Source organism: Neoarius graeffei, chromosome 6, assembly GCF_027579695.1.
Source record: "Neoarius graeffei isolate fNeoGra1 chromosome 6, fNeoGra1.pri, whole genome shotgun sequence".
NCBI lineage: Eukaryota > Metazoa > Chordata > Actinopteri > Siluriformes > Ariidae > Neoarius > Neoarius graeffei.
This window is the reverse complement of record NC_083574.1, coordinates 38,717,431-38,739,702: the sequence shown is the minus strand read 5'-3', so window position 1 is coordinate 38,739,702 and position 22,272 is coordinate 38,717,431. Positions and strand designations below refer to the sequence as shown.

At 40.1% G+C, this 22,272-nt stretch overlaps 1 protein-coding gene across 1 annotated transcript in view; it reads left to right on the top strand.

The window, feature by feature from the left end:
- Positions 1 to 22,272, top strand: part of LOC132887875 (voltage-dependent calcium channel subunit alpha-2/delta-1) — a 297,423-nt gene that overhangs the window by 176,113 nt on the left and 99,038 nt on the right. The window contains exons 8-13 of the mRNA XM_060923626.1: positions 1,191 to 1,260; positions 2,176 to 2,226; positions 2,398 to 2,497; positions 17,069 to 17,227; positions 17,487 to 17,591; positions 19,665 to 19,743. Of these exons, the coding sequence (XP_060779609.1) occupies positions 1,191 to 1,260; positions 2,176 to 2,226; positions 2,398 to 2,497; positions 17,069 to 17,227; positions 17,487 to 17,591; positions 19,665 to 19,743 (564 nt within the window). The remainder of the gene's footprint in view (positions 1 to 1,190; positions 1,261 to 2,175; positions 2,227 to 2,397; positions 2,498 to 17,068; positions 17,228 to 17,486; positions 17,592 to 19,664; positions 19,744 to 22,272) is intronic.

Genomic DNA, 22,272 nt, shown 5'->3' with positions numbered 1-22,272 from the left:
CAATCCTATCAATAATCCAGTTTCACTGTGTCGAACTCACAAACATGATGTGATGTAATGTTCAGACTAAAATGACACTGACATTTTACTATTAAATTATGTGCTATCAGCTCAGCAGAGAGCTCACTAAAGACCCCAGCTCTCTAATGATGATGGAGGAGAGGACCGATGAAGCACTCGGCTTATTTCAATTACTTTCAGGTTCCCCATTAGTGGCTCTTCAGTTTAAAGTCTGCATGTAAATTGTGCATTTCTATCTTAAACCTTTGTCTAAATTATTAAGAATGTAAATGCTATTTTAGAGGGATGGAGAAACTGTGTGCCTACCATGTTAATTTTGGCGTGTGTGTGTTCAACTCATTAATCACAGCCTCATTAAATCTGACAGAGCTTACTATGACTCACATGAGCACTCTCTCTCTCTCTCACACACACACACACACACACACACACACACACACACACACACACATCAAATAGACACTATTGCATCTTTTTTTTTTTTAATAAAAGTTGTAAGGATTCACATGCAATAAAAAGGTCAGGTCCACTCAATCAGCTTGTCAATCATGAACACACACCTCACACGGCAGCTCATATTCAGTGGCATAAGTTCTATACAGGTTAATGCACACAATGTACAACACACACACACACACACACACACACACACAACCAGAGCTCTTTATTATTTAGAGCACCAGTGTGTTGAAATTTACATCCACAAGCCTGGCAGTAATTACTCAGCTCCATCTGTTTATTTTTTTATTCCTTCAGGCAAATAAATAAATATTAATGGTAATAATTTTTGAAAGAAATGTTGGAAATTACTGTATCTTCTGCATCTTTGTGGAAACTATGCATTTTGCATTCTAATCCATGCTGTTTTCTAGAGAGCTTAATCTCCATGTCTAAATGTTACTATTAGTCCTTGTATGTACTATAATTATTCTCAGCTTCACTTTTACATCTCATGCATATTAATGTTGAGCATTATGCAGGAAATATGTGAGCATGTTAAATCCTGGTGACAGGAGCAACTCTGCTTATTAATTATTCCATGTTACACAATGCAGCATTTCCATTAAACAAATACAATCTTACATGATTGATTTGTCACAGAGGATTTTTTTTTTTTTTTTTTTGCTTGTTAAGGAATTAAGTGTTTAATAATCTCCTTTTGTATTTAGCCTCTCCATGGAAGGATGCCAGAAAAACGCCGAGTAAAATCGATCTCTATGACGTCCGCCGCAGACCCTGGTACCTACTTACACTTTCACAATTGTGTTTGGATGACTATTATTGCTGGACAATACTGTGGGGGGTGGGGGAAATTAGTACGTCCGAAGTACACTCACCGGCCACTTTAACAGAAACTTGTTATTGATTCTAAGACTCCTGTTCTTGGCTGCAGGAGTGGAACCCAATGTGGGCTTCTGCTGTTGCATGCTGAGATGCTTTTCTGCTCACCACGGTTGTAAAGAGTTGCTATGAGTTACGATATCCTTCCTGGCAGGTCGAACCAATCTGGCCCTTTCCCTCTGACCTCTCTTATCAACAAGGCGTTTGTTTCCACCCACAGAACTGTCACTGCTCACTCAATGTTTTTTTGTTTTTTGCACCATTTTCTCTGTGTAAACTCTAGAGACTGTTGTGTGTGAAAACCCCAGGAAATCAGGAGCAGTTTCTGAAATACTCAAACCAGTCCATCTGGCTCAAACCAACACCCATGCCACAGTGAAAGTCACACTTTGAGATCGCAATTTTTCCCATTTTGATGTTTGAAGTGAACATTAACGCTCTTGATTTGTATCTGCATGATTTGATGCATTGTGCTGCTGTCAAGGGATTGACTGATTAGATACATGCAAAAAAAAAAAACAGCAGGTGTACCTAATAAAGTGGCCGGTGAGACTCTGGAACATTAAAGATTAATGTGAGAACCACATTGTGAATTTAATTAAAAGTGATACATATTGGCAAAATGTTTCAAACCTGAGCCGGGATTTTTTTTTTAATTAAATGCATAGGCATATTTTGTTGTGTATAGTGTGTTTTCTTTGTAGATCAAATTTCGATGTGTGAAAACAGATCAGACTTTAATTACATGCTAAAACCGAAATGCATGATTCCTCAGTGGCAGTACTGAAGTGGTCTTCCTGTTGTTTTATACAGGTATGTTCAGGGCGCTGCCTCACCGAAGGACATGCTCATTCTGGTGGACGCGTGAGTGGGTTTCATATTAGTACATTATTCCGTTTCAGACCATGACTTGAAGGAGGATCTGCTCTGTTTTTCCCTTGTTTATACTCCTCCACAGAGGCTGTGGGTGGCTGAATGGGTCTCAGGTGCTGAAGTGTGTGGACATGCGGTTATTCAGGTGTTCATGTGTTTCAGGAGCGGAAGCGTGTCTGGATTAACTCTGAAACTCATCCGAACGTCCGTCAGTGAGATGCTGGAGACTCTCTCAGATGATGACTATGTCAACGTAGTGAATGTAAGTTGTTTGGTTGAATCTGGCAGTTCCATGATGAAGTCGGAATAATGTGAAGGAATACTGTGAAAGGAATATATGAAGGCATGCATGTGGAAGCCATGGCTGAATGGTTAGAGGAGGTCACAATCGCTGGTTCGATTCCCTGGACCAGCAGGAATGGCTGAAGTGCCCTTGAGCAAGGCATCTAACCCCAGGCTGCTCTGGGTATGCTATATGTCACTCTGGATAAGAGCATCTGCTAAAGGTCTGTAATGAAATCCATCCATCCATTTTCTGTAACCACTTATCCTGTGCAGGGTCGCAGGCAAGCTGGAGCCTATCCCAGCTGACTATGGGTGAGAGGCGGGGTACACCCTGGACAAGTCGCCAGGTCATCGCAGGGCTGACACAGAGAGACAAACAACCATTCACACTCACATTCACACCTACGGTCAATTTAGAGCCACCAATGGCCCTTTTCCACTACCCTTTTTCAGCTCACTTCAGCTCGCTTCAGCTCACTTCAGCCCGACACGGCTCGCGTTTCGACTACCAAAAACCAGCACGACTCAGCTCGTTTCAGCCCTGCTTAGCCCCTAAAACTCGCACCGTTTTGGAGTGGGGCTGAAGCGAGCCAAGCCGAGCCGAGTGAGGTTGGGGGCGTGAGCAGACACTCCCCTGTGCACTGATTGGTGAGGAGGCGTGTCCTCACATGCCCACACACGCCCCGCGAGCGCGCTGGGATCTGTAAACACCGCAAACCCGGAAGAAGAATAATTACGAATTACGAGAATTTCTGAAGCCTTATGCGCCTCGCCTCATCTATACGCTCTTGCCAGTATCTGTTGGCGTTGTCGGTGACAACAAGCCACAGCACCAAGACCAGCAACACTAATGACACCATGTCCTCCATGTTTATTGTTTACTATCCGGGTCGTGAGACTACTGCTTAAAAGATCACTGAATCAGTGACATACAGAGCATCGTGGACGAGTTCGCGGAGCGCAAGGCTCGTCGTATGCCCTTCAAATAATGCGCGCAGTAGGCTATTGATGTTTTATTATGAGCCATGTACAGTATGTCGCCTAATGTTTTTTTGTTTCTGAGTTACATGTTCGTTTGAAGGACTTAATGTACAAAATAACATAGTTGCACCCCGTAGTGTTGAAATTGGTAAACACAGTGCATTCAGTGAGGTTTGCACCGCCCTCCTTTTATTTCTGACTCTTCCTGTCACCGTTGCAACCTCTGAGCGCTCATTCGTATGCCCTTCAAATAATGTGCGCAGTATAGGCTATTGATGTTTTATTATGAGCCATGTACAGTATCCTAATGTTTTTTGTTTCTGAGTTACATGTTCGTTTGAAGGACTTGATGTACTAAATAACATAGTTGCACCCGGTAGTGTTGAAATTGGTAAACACCGCAGTTGAGGACATTTTGTAGCCTAAAATGATGTTATGATAAGCTTTAATAAAGGGCCCGGTCATTTGCCCCGCCCCCGGCCCGGCTCTGACTTGTTCCGCCACTGTCACTGATGTCACTGTTTGCGCTGCTTAACGACATCACGTGACGTCCACCCACTTTCGCTAACTCCACCCAATGTGTCCACCCACTTCCAGCCAGCACGGTTCAGCGCGGTTGTAGTCGAAATGCAACTCCAACAGCCCCGCTCAGCTCGACTCAGCACGGCACGGCTCAGCCGCGTTTGTAGTGGAAAAGCGGCACAATTAGCCTAACCTGCATGTCTTTGGACTGTGGGGGAAACCGTAGCACCCAGAGGAAATCCACACAGATACGGGGAGAACATGCAAACTCCACACAGAAAGGCCCCTGTTGGACGCTGAGTTCGAACCCAGAACCTTCTTGCTGTGAAGCAACAGTGCTAACCACTTCACCACCATGCTGCCCTGTAATGAAATTGTGTAGTTTAATTATCTTAGAGAAAATAAAGATAAATTCAAGCCAGGGTAGAGTATGTTAGAGGATGCTGGAGTGTGTTGGACGATATTGCACTTTATCACTCTGTTTGTGCGCAGTGTATCAGAAAGAAAGAAAAAAATGGTCATGCATTCATAGGTATGTGTGTGGTGTGCTTGAGTGTGTGAGAAGGACAAGGTGAAGGATGGAGGTGAAATAATGAAATATGGATCTGGCTCCAGCGTGCCACTTGAAAACAAGCTCTTAATGAAAAGGCTGCTTCAGTGGGTGGATGTGCTGAATTGGAGGTGGGCGGCGAGAGCGAATGCTGAGAGATCAGGCACAGAGTAAGCTGAGGAAATGCCCATCTATCATGAAAGAAAGCCTACAAAACTTGGCAGCCTGTGGCAGAGAAAAGTTCTGCTGGATTAATCAGAGCTACACGTCCTTCTCTTTTGACTCACACTGAAGCCCAGACACTGTCCAACACATTCTCCCAGAGTTTCTAGTGTGTCATTACCTGACAGATCTGACGTGCTTATTGGGAATTTTACACCCTTACTAGACAGGCTGATGTTAGAACATTTGTAGTTTCAAATGTTATGTTCAATTTGTATACTTTACAAAGGAACAAACGTGTTTTTTTTTCATCTTTTTCCTTGGGAATTTAGAAAGATTGCTTTTTGCACTACTGCTTCAGTGCATTTAGAGTGCATACTGTCTGAGATTTGTCAGCTGGTTTCAGGAAGTGTGTGTGTGTGTGTGTGTTTATATATTACTGAAGACCAAATGTCCCTACAAGGATAGTAAAATCTGGCAATTTCAACCTTGTGGGGACATTTGGATGGTCTTGAGAAAATTGCTGTTGTGTTTTTTAAGCAAAAATTGGAATGAATGAATGAATGAATGAATGAGCCAAAAAGTTTCCTTTTCATTACTGAGGTTAAGGTTAGGATTAGTTTTAGCATTAATTGCCTGCAATAATAAGTATGTCAATAGAAGGTCCTGACAAGGATAGTGAGACAAACGTGTGTGTGTGTGTGTGTGTGTGTGTGTGTGTGTGTGTGTGTGTGAGGACCAAAAGTCCCCACAAGGATAGTAAAATCTGACAATTGCAACCTTGTGGGGACATTTGGATGGTCCCCACAAGGAAACTGCTGTTGTTGTGTAAAAAAAAATTAAATAAAATACACAAATAAATAAAAGAGCCAAAAAGTTTCCTTTTCATTACTGAGGTTAAGGTTATGGTTAGTTTTAGGTGCAGGTACAGCAATAATTAACTGCAATAATAAGTATATCAATGGAAGGTCCTCACAAGGATAGTCAGACAAGTGTGTGTGTGTGTGTGTGTGTGTGTGTGTGTGTGTGTGTGTTTATACACTACTGAGGACCAAGTGTCCCCACAAAAGGATAGTAAAATCTGACAGTTTTGACCTTGTGGGGACATTTGGATGGTCCCCACAAGGAAACTGCTGCTGTTGTGTTTTTTAAACATTTTGAATAAATACATAAATAAATAAATGAGCCAAAATGTTTTCTTTTCATTACTGAGGTTAATGTTAGGGTTAGTTTTAGGTTCAGGTCCAGTATTAATTGACTGCAATAATAAGTATATCAGTGGAAGGTCCTCACAAGGATAGTGAGACAAATGTATGTGTGTGTGTGTGTGTGTGTGTGTCTCAGCTCAGACAAGTTGTGCTGATCATGCTTGTTTCGTATTGATGGGATGAATTCCAGAGGAACAGGTGGTGTGTGTGTGTGTGTGTGTCTAGACAGAAAGCTAATAGGATGTCATTAACTAATGAATAGTGGTCTATAGAGATCTTGCAGTCACGTGACCGGAAAGTACACAACCCCCATCTTGTCGGTCAAAAACACAGCTGAATACTGCTGCACTCGTGTACAGAATGGATCAATTTCAACCGACGGACTACACGGCTCATTTTTCTAATTAACAGATAACTAGATATATGTCTAAAATAAACGATCTACAGATTTGTGACCCTTATGGCTTACCGGACGGAGTTTTCACGACCGGATTTTGAACTGCCAGCGGAATACCCGGACGTGTATGATTACCTCATTAACTTTCCCTCGCTGTTCAGTGGTGAAGCACTGCGTGCTTAGAAATCTCTGGACAGTTTTCTTTACAGAAATTCAGGATTTGTCAGCGACTCAGATGTGGCATCTTGTAAACAAGAAAATAATCCTCATTGGATGGGTAAGTCACTTAAGTATTGAGTATAGCACTGACCAGCCGATTATAGAATAGAATAAGGTAATTCCAAATCGTCCGTCTTGTTTACATGGATCTGGCGTTGGAGAGGTAGAGGCTTGGCAGTGGAGGTTTGAGTAGCTGTTTTCTGAGCTTAGTCAACAGGCCGGCTCTGCCTGTAGCCTCGCTTTTGCTTCCGCTCCCGGCGCCGCCTCCTTCGCTTTGCTTCCAGTAACAATCCACGGAGACCCCGCTGGTCTCGCCATCTCGTCCGGAATGTTTTTTTTTTTTTTTTCTCGTCCGGAATGTTGTGCATGCGATGGAAATTGCTACAAACCGTCATTTTCTGCTGGAAACCAATGTCCAGTAAGTCCATACGGTTGTAGTGGATATTGAAGTCCGGTACAGACGAACAACATGCAAAAATACACACAAAAAACATAAAAAACGTGCACAGGTAGGGAGAGCTTGTAGCCGCAGCCATTGTAGTAGAATTGTATATAGTAGGGTTTTCCAGAAGAAAAGGTAGAAGTAAAAGCAGAAGTAGAACCAGAAGTAGAAGTAGAAGGCGGAATATGGCGTTTGACCGACACGATGGCGTCTGTCACAATCTGGATCGGCTGTGACGTCACATGCAAGTGCTCCATAGCAGGTGAATGAGACAGGGCTCTGTTGTAGGGTGTTGGGTTCAAATGTTAGGTTCAAGGCTCAAACTAGGATATATGGCACAGGATTTAGATGCTGTTGCAGAAGATTTTATCACTCACAACATTAGCACTTAGGCTACATCCACACGACAACGGCAACGAGATGTTATTAAAAAAAATATCGCGTCCACATGGGCAACGGATCAGTAAAATATCAGGTACATATGGCAACGCAACGCTTGCTGAAAACGATGCAATACACATGCCACACCTCTAGGGGCACTGTAAGACGGTCCCTTCGGAGACACCAGAACAATAGAAGAAGTAAGGACGCATGCGCATAAACTATTATGCGCGAGACTTCATATTAGCCACAAAGTCAGAAAAATCTGTTTGTAAAATTACATTATAATGACCAAATACAATGAAAAGTATTTTTCCAGTCTCACCTGTGAAAGGTAATCCCATGTGATCTCGTTTGGACGGCAAACCTGTTGGTACAGTTAAACGCAGCACATGAATGAGGCATCTTTATTCTCCGCTTTGACCCATCCAATATGGTGGCGAGGATGACGTATGATTCTACGCGGAAGGCGGCGTCTTTAATGGTCCGGAATAAATTGAATGCTATACGTTGATGGATTAATTTGTTCTTCTACGCCCTTTTTGAGGAATGTATTGTAGGACTTAAACCAACATCTGAAGAGGTGAGATCGCTCCTTTTTTTTCCCTATTTTTGCTGGCGGGATTGACTCTGCCCTAAGGGCTATTCTCTCTCTCTCTCTCTCTCTCTCTCTCTTTCTCTCTCTCACTTTGCACCATTACACAATAAATATTCACAGTGAAAATATTTTGTAAGCGCGTTTCATGAACCAAGTTATAGGATTTGTTGACAACTCGCATCGAGTTCGTTACACTTCTACCCGGCGTGAAGCACATGTGGTTGTGACGTCATCATAAACAAATCCGTTCTACTCATCCAGACGACTTCGCAACGGCGCCGTTGCCAGATCTTTCCACTCTGGAACCCGTTCTCAAAAGATTTCGTTTTGGGGCACCCAAAACGCCGGTGCCGTGTGGACGCCAGGCCGAAACGATAAACAATTTTATCGGATTCACCTGAATCCGTTGCCGTGTGGACAGGGCCTTAGTGACCGAGCAGCCTAATGATGCCGTGTTAGTCTGGAAGCCTCGATGGCCTTAAGGTCTCGCTCCATCATCCAGCCATCACACAGGACCACAGTTGATCAGAGGCGCACTTGGTGAATTAACTCTATGAGAGAACACACATCCTCAATGTGTGCTCCATGCACATTAGGGATAAACAGTCAACAGGTTTTATATGGAAATTACAATATAATATGATTGAATGATTTTTAAGTTACAAGAGCTGCATTTTAAATGATAGACTATGTTCGTGTCCACTTTGCCTGACTGAGCTTTAAAATTTAAACAGATAGCAACAAGCTTGTGAAATGTCTGTAGAGTAATTTGACCAATCAGAAGCACAGCTGCTATTGAGCTGGAACAGGGATCTTAGACATCAGTGTCTGCTGCGTTATGGCTTGGCATGGACACAGAGCCCCACATCTGTCCTGAATTTGGCTGACTGTCAGAGCTGTCAAGTGTGTCTGAGAGCAAATGCAGCACCTAATCAACTATATTGGCAAGAATTATTTTATTTGCTGGCTATTGTGACCTGTTGAGCCATTTACATTATCATGCGAGCTTGTGTTTTTCCTAATGTAAATATTTAACAGTTATTCCACGAAATTGAGTTGTACATGAGCTGATAGCCGAGTTATCTATACGCCATATACGACGAGATTGAGTGGAATAACTGTTTTATTCTATCCACATTCACTGTATTTTGAGAAACAGAGCAATTTTTTTTACAAATTTGAAAAATAAAAACATCCCACAGCAGGGCTCGAAATTCATATATTTTTTCACCAGCCAGCCGGACTAGTTACCTTCCAAAGTAACTAGCCAAACAGAAAATCAACTCGCCAAAATTTGTTCATGTATGAATTTTACTTCTGTCAAAAATAATACAAAAGAGAGTAGTTACCATTGTTCATGACTAATGTGCATTTATTTCAAGACCCGAGTATTTTGATACTGTTGTTAAATACATAAATGAGAACAACACAGAGCACCATAATATAATCCAAAAAAATGCCAGATGACTGACCCCTTACTAGTTCTTTTAGGAACCAATTCGTCCGCTTCCATTTTTAATTTGTCGCTGAAATTGACAGAGCTTACACGGTAGCCTATGCAACACCAGCGATTGCACGAACTGAGTTAGCGCTGTAAACCGAAACTAGAAAATCTTCCCGCAAGTTCCTTTCAGCACCGAGATGTCGCCCGGGATTGGTTGGCGAGTGCGTGACGTTATTGTTTTTTTACCCTTAGGCAGCCTCTCACGTTACTGCCTGAGGGACAGGGAGAAAACCACCGGAAAATGTTTTAAACAAACGCAACAAACACGTAACAAACGCAGATGACCATAAAATATTCAATGACCATAAAATATTCGATAGTTACAATATAATAATTTTATGTATCTCACACAGAATTTTCGGAGATATATCGAGTATATTCGATATATTGCACAGCCCTAGTCTGAATCTTCGCTTCATATATATTTTTTATTTTCAACTAGCCAGCCGGGCTGGCTAGTGACAGGAATTACCTGCCAAATGACAAATTAAGTTGCCTCGGGCGACCGGACCACCGCGAATTTCGAGCCCTGCCACAGAATCATTTCCGCTTAGAATGTAAACAAAGCGGCGAAATGACAGTAGTGATTTGTAAAAAATGCTATAATAATAATAATAGTTTTTGAATTTTTTTTAAAAGATATGTTCTTGCCATCAAATATTTTTATTCCATATTTTGTTGCTTTTTTTGGTATTTTGGGGATTTTTTTCTTCTTTTTCTTTAGGGTTTTTTTGGCGGTTGGCAAATCAACTTAACAGTGCATTACTGCCACTGACTGGGCTGGAGTGTGGAACAGGAGACATGGGGGGGGAACTATATTCTTTTGGCTATTTCTGTTTCTTTTAAATACTTGATTAACATTTTTGGGGTTTTGTTTTGAAGTAGAGTTTTTATTTCATCCTCGGTTGGTTCAGTAACATGGTCCGCCATTTTGTTTTTCTCTACTCACGGTATATGAGCTGATAACCTAGTAGTAGAGTAACCAGTCAGAGCACGTGATTGCTCATATCCAGTGAATGTGAATAGAATAAATATAATTATGCTTGATAGATGCTTAATCATTTGTAGAGCACCAATACAGGCAAATTTACAGAATAAACTTGCAGCCTGTTTTCTGATTAAAATCAGAAGCACTTTTCTGATTTACTTCTTACGTTCCCAAGATATCATTTATCTCCTTGAAAAGTAAACAGTCTAGCCACCCCTACTTCCACATTTCCTTTTTCCCATGGTGTTCTTCAGAGATTAGGCTTTGGCGTATTCCTGTTTCACATCATTAGACGCCACAAAATCAACTTTGCATCTCAACTGAATTTCCTATCATTGTGTAAAGTCTGATTGGGATAAAATGTTGAAATTTGTATGCAAATTAACATTATTATTAAGGGTCCCAGCATTGAAGGTGCTGGAAAGCTTTTGTAATTGTTAGGATTTTTCTTTATTTCTTCTTCTTCTTCTGAATTGCGCAGACCAAACCAGAAGCCACAGAGACATGAAACTTGGTAAATAGGTAGTACTCCTTCCCAATGTTCAGACAAGGGCCTGATTGGCCTAATGGTAGTGATATAAAGAGAGTTTTACATTTTGGTCGATTTCTCATTAACAGTGCTACAAACCATTTTTTCCCCACTGACTCCTTGGGTTCTCTCAAATTAAAAAAAAAAAAAAAGCCTCCACCCACTTAGATTTAATTAATTTATTTATTTATTTATTTTTGGTAATGTGCAAAACTTGGCGGCATGGTGGTGTAGTGGTTAGCACTGTCACCTCACAGCAAGAAGGTTCTGGGTTTGAGCCCAGCAGCCAACAGGGGTTTTTCTGTGTGGAGTTTGTATGTTCTCCCCATGTCTGCGTGGGTTTCCTCCAGGTGCTCTGGTTTCCCCCACAGTCCAAAGACATGCAGGTTAGGCTAATTGGTGGCTCTAAATTGACCGTAGGTGTTTGTCTCTACGTGTCAGCCCTGCGATAATCTGGCAACTTGTCCAGGGTGTACCCCACCTCTTGCCCATAGTCAGCTAGGATCGGCTCCAGCTTGCCCGTGACCCTGCATAGAATAAGCGGCTACAGATAATGGATAGATGGACGGATGTGCAAAACTTATTTTTGTGAAATCATCTTAGGGTTTTAGCCTATCTTCACAACTTTGGTGGCAGACTACTCAGCAAAGAGTCATCCTCGATAATTCTCAAAAATATGTTGAAATTGCTCCACAATATGGCTGCTACATGTCTGTCAATTCTAATGAATCAGAGCCTAATTTACTCAAACAGCTATAACTCTTGCCTGCTTGTGCATATTTGTGAACTAATCCTAAGATTTTTGGGCAATCTTGATAAAACTGATGCCACTTTACTCAGGAGTATGTGAACCTTAATAATCATCAATACTTTTGATATTTATAAGCAATATGGCCGCTACATGTCTGTCAGTTCTAATGAGGCAGAGCTAGTTTACTCAAATAGCTGTAATTCATGATTGGTCACACAGATTAGAACCATACTCAAAATGTTCAGTACAAGGTTCTGAGGACTTTGGCAAAGGATGGGGCATGGTAATACATGGGGGGTGGGGGTTAAATCCAAATACGTGTTTCTCAAGAACTGTAAGGCCAATCAAACTGTAATATGGTAGGATGCATCTAGGTGCTCATCAATAACCATGGGTGCCATCAGCCAATCAGGTTTTAGCAAGCATTTAACAAGGTTCCAATTAAGTTATTGTCAGGAAACCTGAACGGTAGTTTCAGGAAGGGATCTATTCATAGATGATGCAGTTTCACTGGGGTGCTATTCCTATACATAGGGGTTGGAGTTAAGTTCAAATAGCTGTTTCTCAGGAATCAGAAGTCTACTTGAGCTGAATCTAGTGTGCTGCATTGATCAACTAACGGGATCTGTGACTGGAATTTTAATCATCAGTGAATTACATTAAAAAAAATGGCCACCTACAGCCAATCAGCTTTCACTAGGCATTTTAAACAACTAGCATTGAGCTATCATCACAAAACGTGTGATGATAGTCCATGTATGGACTCTTTATGGTTCTACCATATGTATCTTGGCAAGAACTGGCCACTGGGGGCACTATTTGCAAGGAGTGCATGGACCCTGCTGATTTCTCTTTATTATTATTAGTAGTAGTAGTAGTAGTAGTAGTAGTAGTAGTAGTAGTAGAAGACATAATAATTATCATAGTCATAATAGTTTTAGTTGTTGCAGTCGTAGTTGTAATAGTAGCAGTAATAATAATAATAATAATAATAATAATCGTTGCAGAGGTGGAAAAACCCGGGTGCAGAAAGTAAAAACCCTGCCACATTTTTGCTCCAGCCAATTCAGTGAACCAGCTGATCCTAATTACCACATCCCCTAAGCCAGGTTGATGAGCTAATTGGTGAAATCATCTGTGTTGAGAGCACAGGCAGAAGGAAAACCTAAGCAGGACTTCTACTTTGTCAATCCAGTTTTTCCACCTCTGAATAGTTGTAGTAGTAGTGGTAGTAGCAGTAATAGTAGCAGCAGCACTAGTAGTAATAGTAAAAGGGAAAGTAGTAGTCACATTTCATGTGGGTTATTTGTTGTTGTTTTTTTTTTTCTCAATTCATTCAGCTATAAGACATATGTCAAAGTCTCTCCCATGCCAGGACCTGGTCTTCCCAGGCAGTCTCCCGTCCCAGTATTAATCAGACCCTTAAGGCGCACTGGGCAGTGCCAATCTCAGTTTCTGTAGCCCTCAGCCTCTCACCTATGACATAGCTACACTGTCAGAAATAGGGCTACAGGAGGAGTCCATTTCTGTTCCCCAAGGTACAATCTACACTACTCCCTGGGGCTCATTATAGAGTGCTCCGAGATGGTGCTAAAAATAGTAACACTGTGGTCTGCGCGGCCATCTTGGAAGTCACTCGCTCCAGAGCGCTCATAGAGTACACATCATAGAGTACACATTCACCGATTCGTTTACGCGTTAGAGGGCTTAGAAGCTTGGATTTTTTAAGAATTTAGACATCTGAAGTGATGGAGCACTACTGTGAAAGTTTGGATAAGCAGGCACGGGAGTGTTATGCTGAGAAGGTACGTTTCATTGGGAATGTAGATCCATACACTGTTAGTGAGAAGGAATGGAAAGCTGACCCCAGCTTGTTGCCGCATGTGACATACATCGATCTTGTGAACTATCTAGTGTTTCACCCAAGTCCATTTTGTGAACTAAAGGATTTCCAGAACTACAAGAGTATGGAAGCATACGATAGATTTGTGTCCGGTTGGGTCCGCGATGTGTCGGTGTTGACTGCTGAAGACGGAGAGACAAAAGTGATCAGAGGGAAAGTGTTACACTCGCAGAGACTATCCCAGCCTAGTCTACACCCCTGGATAATAGTTGACAAGAGACATGCTATTTTGTGTGCACATTGCAACTGCATTGCTGGACTTGGGGAATGTTGCTCCCATGTTGCTTCCCTGTTGTTTTATGTTGAAGCAGCCACAAGACTGAGGGAAAGAACGACGGTCACACAACAGCCGGCATACTGGATGCTACCGGTAACTATGAAATTAAAATAACTATTTTAGTAACTATGAAATTCAAGACAGTATTAACCTACCTGTCACAAAGTGATCAGAACAAATCCGGATACAGTCAAGTTGTCTTAAATTTGATCGGTTAATGGCAGCCAGCCACTGTCGTCTCCTCCGCTCGCTTTTCTCCTGTGCTGCAATTCCCTGGTTTGTCACGACTTTAGGGAGTCTGTGGAAGCTTTTGCCACCCTTTTCCCCCCGGCTACTACAGCCAACAATGACACACGTATTCGGCATTGTCACCCCTTTTTGCTTCGCTGAACAACAACAATGCACTGACACAGCGACCTTTGACTTCCAATATGGCCGCCGCTGGGTTCGCGCTGACCTCGAAGCACTCTATTGGACCTTATGGTAACTATGGGTACCTTTTTAGGGTCAAAAAGGTACATATATGTTCCCAATCAGTATATAAATGGTACAAATAAGTACCTTAGAGGGTACTGCCCCAGTGACAAGCCATTGTAGCCCTAAAGGTTCAATAATGTACTTTGTTTTCCGAGAGTGTCGGGTTACAGTAGGGGGCTGGTCCTCTGGTAACCACGAGAGTTTGACTCCCTACTCATATCTGTATTGCAGTGTGCCTCGCCAAATAGCAGTAGGTACCATTTTTATGTTGGTCCTTTGTATGATCCGACTGCGAGTAGAATTTGCTATTGCCCAGTCAAGAAGCGGACACACTCACCACTAGGCCATGTATTATGTGCAAAATTGTGAATGCAGTGAGCTTGAAACATCTGCAGGGAAGTTGAACTGTGTCGTACTCACACATAGAGAGACACTGCTGTCGTTCAGGAACTTGAGTGACTTTTTTTTTTTTAATTGTTGTTGTAGCTTCAGCACATTGTATTTAAAATACACAAATAACAGTGGTGAACCTTAACTTTAATATGTTTGTACATATATGTGTACTATTGTACAGAGCCAAAAAAAAACAAACAACAAATCAATATCTAGGTTTTTTGTTTGTTTGTTTTTACTCTGTCCCTGCTTGGCCTGTATATCCAGTCAAATTATTTGTCTTTTGTTGTGTTGTTTTCTGTTTATCTTTCTGTTTCTCCGAAATAGACCTTACACATGAATGTGTTGTAAATGTGCACACACAAATTAGAGTTTTAATTATGTATGAACCACACACACATGGATTATTTTATTCAGTGTAGTTTCCCAGCTGTTTCTTTGTAAAGGTTTTGTCCAGGTGGCAATATGAAACACTACAAAATGCCCAGTTTCCTCCAAACACTGCACGTTTTTGCTATTTTATAATTAGTGTGCATGTTCACGTAAATATGACATTTCGAGTGAGTGTGGAACAATGAGAGCCAGAGAAACAGTACCATTTAAATTAATGAATGGAGCAGGATAGGGTTCTGTGAAGTCTTCTTTGTTATTGAGGTAATTATCAGACATCGAGGTGAATATTCAGGTTTCGAGAAGCTTTATCACACAATGCAGGAGTGCACTGGAGATTCAATTGACTTGTTTGTGAATATTGAATTGTCTGTATGAGTTATGAAGCAGGTCTTCTAAAACAATAGACAGAAAGAACCAGACAGCACCTAAGCTAATTTGAAGAAAAAAAAAAGGTCTCTTCTTGCTCTTCAGGGTTGCTTTTTCAAGAGCAATGTTTGGCTACAATTAGATGTTATTGCTTTGAGGACAAGCCCTGTGTTGTAACTCTTAGTGAAAGTTCTTGGAAGATCTCATATGGTTTCTGAGCTGCAGGTGTATGTGTGTGTGCGTGTGTATGTGCGTATGCTTCAGCGTCATCTCCAGCTCTATTTGGAAAAATATATCCTTTGGGAGTACTGAGTCATTTAGAGGATGGAGATCACACTGAACATTGCTTAATTTTTCAGGCTAGAGATGCTAATTTTCCCATGACTCATCACCGCAGCTCAACAATTAATTACTCATTGGAGGGAAACCACCAAAAAGTCGATGTTAACGTTAATAAAAACAGAATGGGAGATTAATCTGCGTCATGAAACCATAGATGCTGTTTATGCACAATTCACCCAACAGCATGTACTCACTCATTATAATTCCACTGATCTTTGGCCCTGTTGATCTTTGACCTTGTTTTGTATTCTTATATATTCCTTCAATTGTGTTCTCACTCTTTTCTGAGTACAGTACCACAACCTTTTTGTTTGTTTGTTGCTTTCTTTCCCCCTTTCCCCCATCCCTCTGTCTCTCAGTAACAGGATTACAAAGGTCTACAAGTGATAGCTCGCAGGAATCCATTTCAGAGACAGAGATGAAACTTTTAAATGAATCCAGCTTGTCAATCCAAATACAGCGCGTTATTAACTCTATATCAGTTTAATGAAATGAAACACTGACTATAACACCTTAAACCCCAGATATATACAGTACTGTGCAAAATAAGTTTGACACCCTGTTTTTTTTTCATACAAAGTCTGTTATAGATTTCTATTTTATGATTTATACATTACCAAGTCAGTACAAAAACTTTTTAAATTTCCAAACGTTTACTTTCCAGCACAAAATTAAATGTTACGGAAAAAAAAAAAGTTTGTATCTGAGCAGCATTTTACATAAGAGATCAATTTTCAGATTAAAAAAGAAAACATAATGAAGGCTACTGGGTTTTGGTGCAAAATTAAGAATTAAGACAGTCAAAGTGTCCAGAAGAACTGTGGCTGGTTCTGTAAGATGCTCAGTAAAACCTACAGCTCATTTCCTTATAAAACTGCACTCATTGTACCGAAGACTACTATATTTTTTTAAAGCAAAGGGTCATCTCGTCTCACACCAAATATTGACTTGGTTTCATTTATTATGGCTTACTGATTACTGTTTATAGTATTTTTTTTTTAACGCTGAAACATTTCATTTCATTATTTTTAAGCCATTTTTGATCTACAGCATTTCTTTACATGTGCCTAAGACTTTTGCACAGGACTGTATGTGAAAGAAAGGTCAGTAAGTTTTGAAAGTGTTACTAAAGCACTGCTCTGTGTCTGTCTGCCTTTTCCACCAGTTTAACACAAAAGTGAACAACACCGCATGTTTCAGACATCTGGTCCAGGCCAACGTCCGCAATAAAAAAATCTTGAAAGATGCAGTGAAGAACATTACAGCTAAGGGGATAACCAACTACACAAAGGGCTTTGAATTTGCCTTCAATCAGCTCTCAGATGTGAGTGTTTATTTGATGTTCCTTTTATGCTCGTCACTATTATCTTTCATCTCATCCTCTTTAAATACTCAATACAAATTCAGCAAGACATTAATTCAATGATGAAACAAATGTTTTCTTAGAGACATCATCACATTGCTTACTTCTAACTACTCTTAATTCACTGACGAACCTGTAGTGCAATGTTATTATTGTATTATTATGTACTGCCCTCTGCTGGTGATGTTTTGTAACTGCAGTTGTTGAAAATGAATTTTAGCAGAATGTGACGAGAGCCAACTGCAACAAGATCATCATGCTGTTTACTGACGGAGGAGAGGAGAGAGCTCAGGAGATCTTTCAAAGATACAACAAAAATAAAGAGGTGTGAAGAGCTGCTTTTCTCTTCAACAAAATATCTCACTCAAAACTTTTTACTTGATCTGGTATTCACCATAGCTAAAAGTGTGTATTCATATCTATCTATCTATTTCTAGTCAAGGAAAAATGTAACATTAATCTACAGTGGTGCTTGAAAGTTTGTGAACCCTTTAGAATTTTCTGTATTTCTGCATAAATATGACCTAAAACATCATCAGATTTTCACGCAAGTCCTAAAAGTAGATAAAGAGAACCCAGTTAAACAAATGAGACAAAAATATTATACTTGGTCATTTATTTATTGAGGAAAATGATCCAATATTACATATCTGTGAGTGGCAAAAGTATGTGAACCTCAAGGATTAGCAGTTAATTTGAAGGTGAAATTAGAGTCAGGTGTTTTCAATCAATGGGATGACAATCATGTGTGAGTGGGCACACTGTTTTATTTAAAGAACAGGGATCTATCAAAGTCTGATCTTCACAACACATGTTTGTGGAAGTGTATCATGGCACAAACCAAGGACATTTCTGAGGACCTCAGAAAAAGCGTTGTTGATGCTCATCAGGCTGGAAAAGGTTACAAAACCATCTCTAAAGAGTTTGTACTCCACCAATCCACAGTCAGACAGATTGTGTACAAATGGAGGAAATTCAAGACCATTGTTACCTTCCCCAGGAGTGGTTGACCAAAAAAGATCACTCCAAGAGCAAGGCGTGTAATTGTTGACGAGGTTACAAAGGACCCCAGGGTAAGTTCTAAGCAACTGAAGGCCTCTCTCACATTGGCTAATGTTAATGTTCATGAGCCCACCATCAGGAGAACACTGAACAGCAATGGTGTGCATGGCAGGGTTGCAAGGAGAAAGCCACTGCTCTTCAAAAAGAACATTGCTGCTCGTCTGCAGTTTGCTAAAGATCATGTGGACAAGCCAGAAGGCTATTGGAAAAATGTTTTGTGGACGGATGAGACCAAAATAGAACTTTTTGGTTTAAATGAGAAGCGTTATGTGTGGAGAAAGGAAAATACTGCATTCCAGCATAAGAACCTCATCCCATCTGTGAAACATGGTGGTGGTAGTATCATGGTTTGGGCCTGTTTTGCTGCATCTGGGGCAGGACGTCTTGCCATCATTGATAGAACAATTAATTCTGAATTATACCAACAAATTCTAAAGGAAAATGTCAGGACATCTGTCCATGAACTGAATCTCAAGAGAAGATGAGTCATGCAGCAAGACAACGACCCTAAGCACACAAGTTGTTCTACCAAAGAATGGTTAGAGAAGAATAAAGTGAATGTTTTGGAATGGCCAAGTCAAAGTCCTGACCTTAATCCAGTCGAAATGTTGTGGAAGGACCTGAAGCGAGCAGTTCATGTGAGGAAACCCACCAACATCCCAGAGTTGAAGCTGTTCTGTCCGGAGGAATGGACTAAAATTCCTCCAAGCTGGTGTGCAGGACTGATCAACAGTTACCAGAAACATTTAGTTGCAGTTATTGCTGCACAAGGGGGTCACACCAGATACTGAAAGCAAAGGTTCACATACTTTAGCCACTCACAGATAAGTACTGCAAAAAATTGAAAACTGAATTTGAGGAGAAAATTACTTAATAGTAGTGAAATTATCTTGCTGCATGGACAGATAATTTTGCTTCATAAGACATCTTAGAATAATTCGGTTTCAATCTAGAACTAGGTTTAATAATCTCAGAATTGGTGTCTTGTGTTCTTCTAATAGGAAATGCTTGATCGTTTCAACTATTTTCAAGATATTTTCACTTGCTAAGATATCATTTTTTGCAGTGTGTAATGTTGGATCATTTTCCTCAATAAATAAATGACCAAGTATAATAATTTTGTCTCATTTGTTTAACTGGGTTCTCTTTATCTATTTTTAGGACTTGTGTGAAAATCTGATGTTTTAGGTCATATTTATGCAGAAATATAGGACATTCTAAAGGGTTTACAAACTTTCAAGCACCACTCTATCTATCTATCTATCTATCTATCTATCTATCTATCTATCTATCTATCTATCTATCTATCTATCTATCTATCTTATTCTTTTCTCAGGTGCGTGTCTTCACCTTCTCTGTTGGCCAGCACAACTATGACACAGGACCTATACAGTGGATGGCTTGTAACAATAAAGGTAAAAGCTTGGAGAACTATGTTTTTGGCATGAACACTTTATTCCAAATGGAGTATTTGTTCAGTTAACCCTTAAAATATGACACACGCAGATTGCATCTAAATTCACATCCCTTTTTCTCGGTTGAATTGCTCACGAAGTATTCATCACCTTTCAAACAATGCTAGTTGCTGGTGTTGGCAAGAAAAAATAATTTTGAATTTACATCAGATTTAATCATAGTGACAATCTGCATACAGCTCTGCATATAGCTCCACACCCATTACTGTAGTTTAAATGACTCATGAACTGGTCACTGTGTAGATATGGAACTCATATCCCAAAAAAGGGCAGATGTCGAGCTTTGTCATGATGTTAGTCATGTTTGTACAGTGTACATACTGAAATAATCACGTTATGAAGACAGAACAAATTATATTGCAAAGCAATATCGTTACTCATTCTTTACTTCACCCATTTTCACACTCCTGTGTCACGATTGAATAAGTGACGAAGTCCCTATTGCTTCACAATGTACTGCATATCACAATAAACAGCAGAACTTACAGTTTCCTGTGATATTTGTTGTTTTTCTGGATAACAAAGATTATTAAAATGATGACAAAGTAGATTAAAAGTGGGTTTTTTTTTTACTCGTTTTCAAATCATAGCAAATAAAACAATGACAATTATTCCCATCAGGTACTGAGCACATATTTTTGCAAATTGTTAATTCATAGCGTATCTCACCATCATGCTTCTCAATCTGGTTATTGCCAGATTCCAGACAATCTCCCCATACAATTATGAAAATATATCTCGACTGCCAGCATTTTATGGTGAAATAAATGTAAAGGCATAACAATTTCCAAAGACACATTTTTTGTTTCCTTGATATAAAGGCTAATATAAAATGTGTAAGTCTGGACCCGGCATGTCTGGTTTGGCCTTATAATGACCAGAAGAAGTGTTTCAAAGTAAAGGTCATGACATTACCATGAAAATAGTTTAGGGTTCTTTGGGTTCATTTTTTTCCCCTCTTCAACCCATTGACCTTGTTGTTCCCAGCATCCTGGAGTGTATTTTGTGATTTTTGCACTACACTAAATTTATCCCTTGATTTGCACTGAAAATGCTCTTTTCCCCAGATACACTGCATTACTTTTACCATATTAACTTAGAAATCAATATACTTATAACTATAACTATAACTATAAATCTGACTAATCATTGTCATGTACACTACTGTTCAAAAGTTTGGGGTCACCCAGACAATTTTGTGTTTTCCATGAAAAGTCACACTTTTATTTACCACCATAAGTTGTAAAATGAATAGAAAATATAGCAAGACATTTTTCTGGCCATTTTGAGCATTTAATCGACCCCACAAATGTGATGCTCCAGAAACTCAATCTGCTCAAAGGAAGGTCAGTTTTATAGCTTCTCTAAAGAGCTCAACTGTTTTCAGCTGTGCTAACATGATTGTACAAGGGTTTTCTAATCATCCATTAGCCTTCTGAGGCAATGAGCAAACACATTGTACCATTAGAACACTGGAGTGAGAGTTGCTGGAAATGGGCCTCTATACACCTATGGAGATATTGCACCAAAAACCAGACATTTGCAGCTAGAATAGTCATTTACCACATTAGCAATGTATAGAGTGGATTTCTGATTAGTTTAAAGTGATCTTCATTGAAAAGAACAGTGCTTTTCTTTCAAAAATAAGGAAATTTCAAAGTGACCCCAAACTTTTGAACGGTAGTGTATCTTTAAAAATTCTCATAAATTGACTGAAAATCCCCCATAACAGTTTCAGTTTTGAGATGATTTATGCATGTAGAAGTTGTATGTGTGAGCAGTTGTGGAAAAAATAAACAAAGTGGGATGTGTTTCACTAAATGTGTGCTGTTGCAATATACTTACACAATTTACCAAGAGTTATGTGTATTTTATATACAACAAATAATTGTTACAATGATGTGTAACTGTATAGAGTATTGATGTGATTGAAGTGCCATTTTTAAGCACAAGTAGCATCATTATGTACAAAGTGTATTGAAATTTACCAGCAAAAATCAGACAAAACAACAATTCTGTATAATGCTATTGTAATTCTATATAGAATATAGAATATCCTATGATTTTTTTGTAATTCTATCAAATAATTTCATATTGTTGTTGACAATATTGTTTAGAAAAACAAAAAGTGAAAGTGAAAATATTTCAAAATGCAGACATTTATTTATTTATTTACTTATTTACTTGATAATCATAATAATAATAATTGAAACTTTAATAAATCGTGTGGCGGCACGGTGGTGTAGTGGTTAGCGCTGTCGCCTCACAGCAAGAAGGTCCGGGTTCGAGCCCCGGGGCCGGCGAGGGCCTTTCTGTGCGGAGTTTGCATGTTCTCCCCGTGTCCGTGTGGGTTTCCTCCGGGTGCTCCGGTTTCCCCCACAGTCCAAAGACATGCAGGTTAGGTTAACTGGTGACTCTAAATTACCCATAGGTGTGAATGGTTGTCTGTGTCTATGTGTCAGCCCTGTG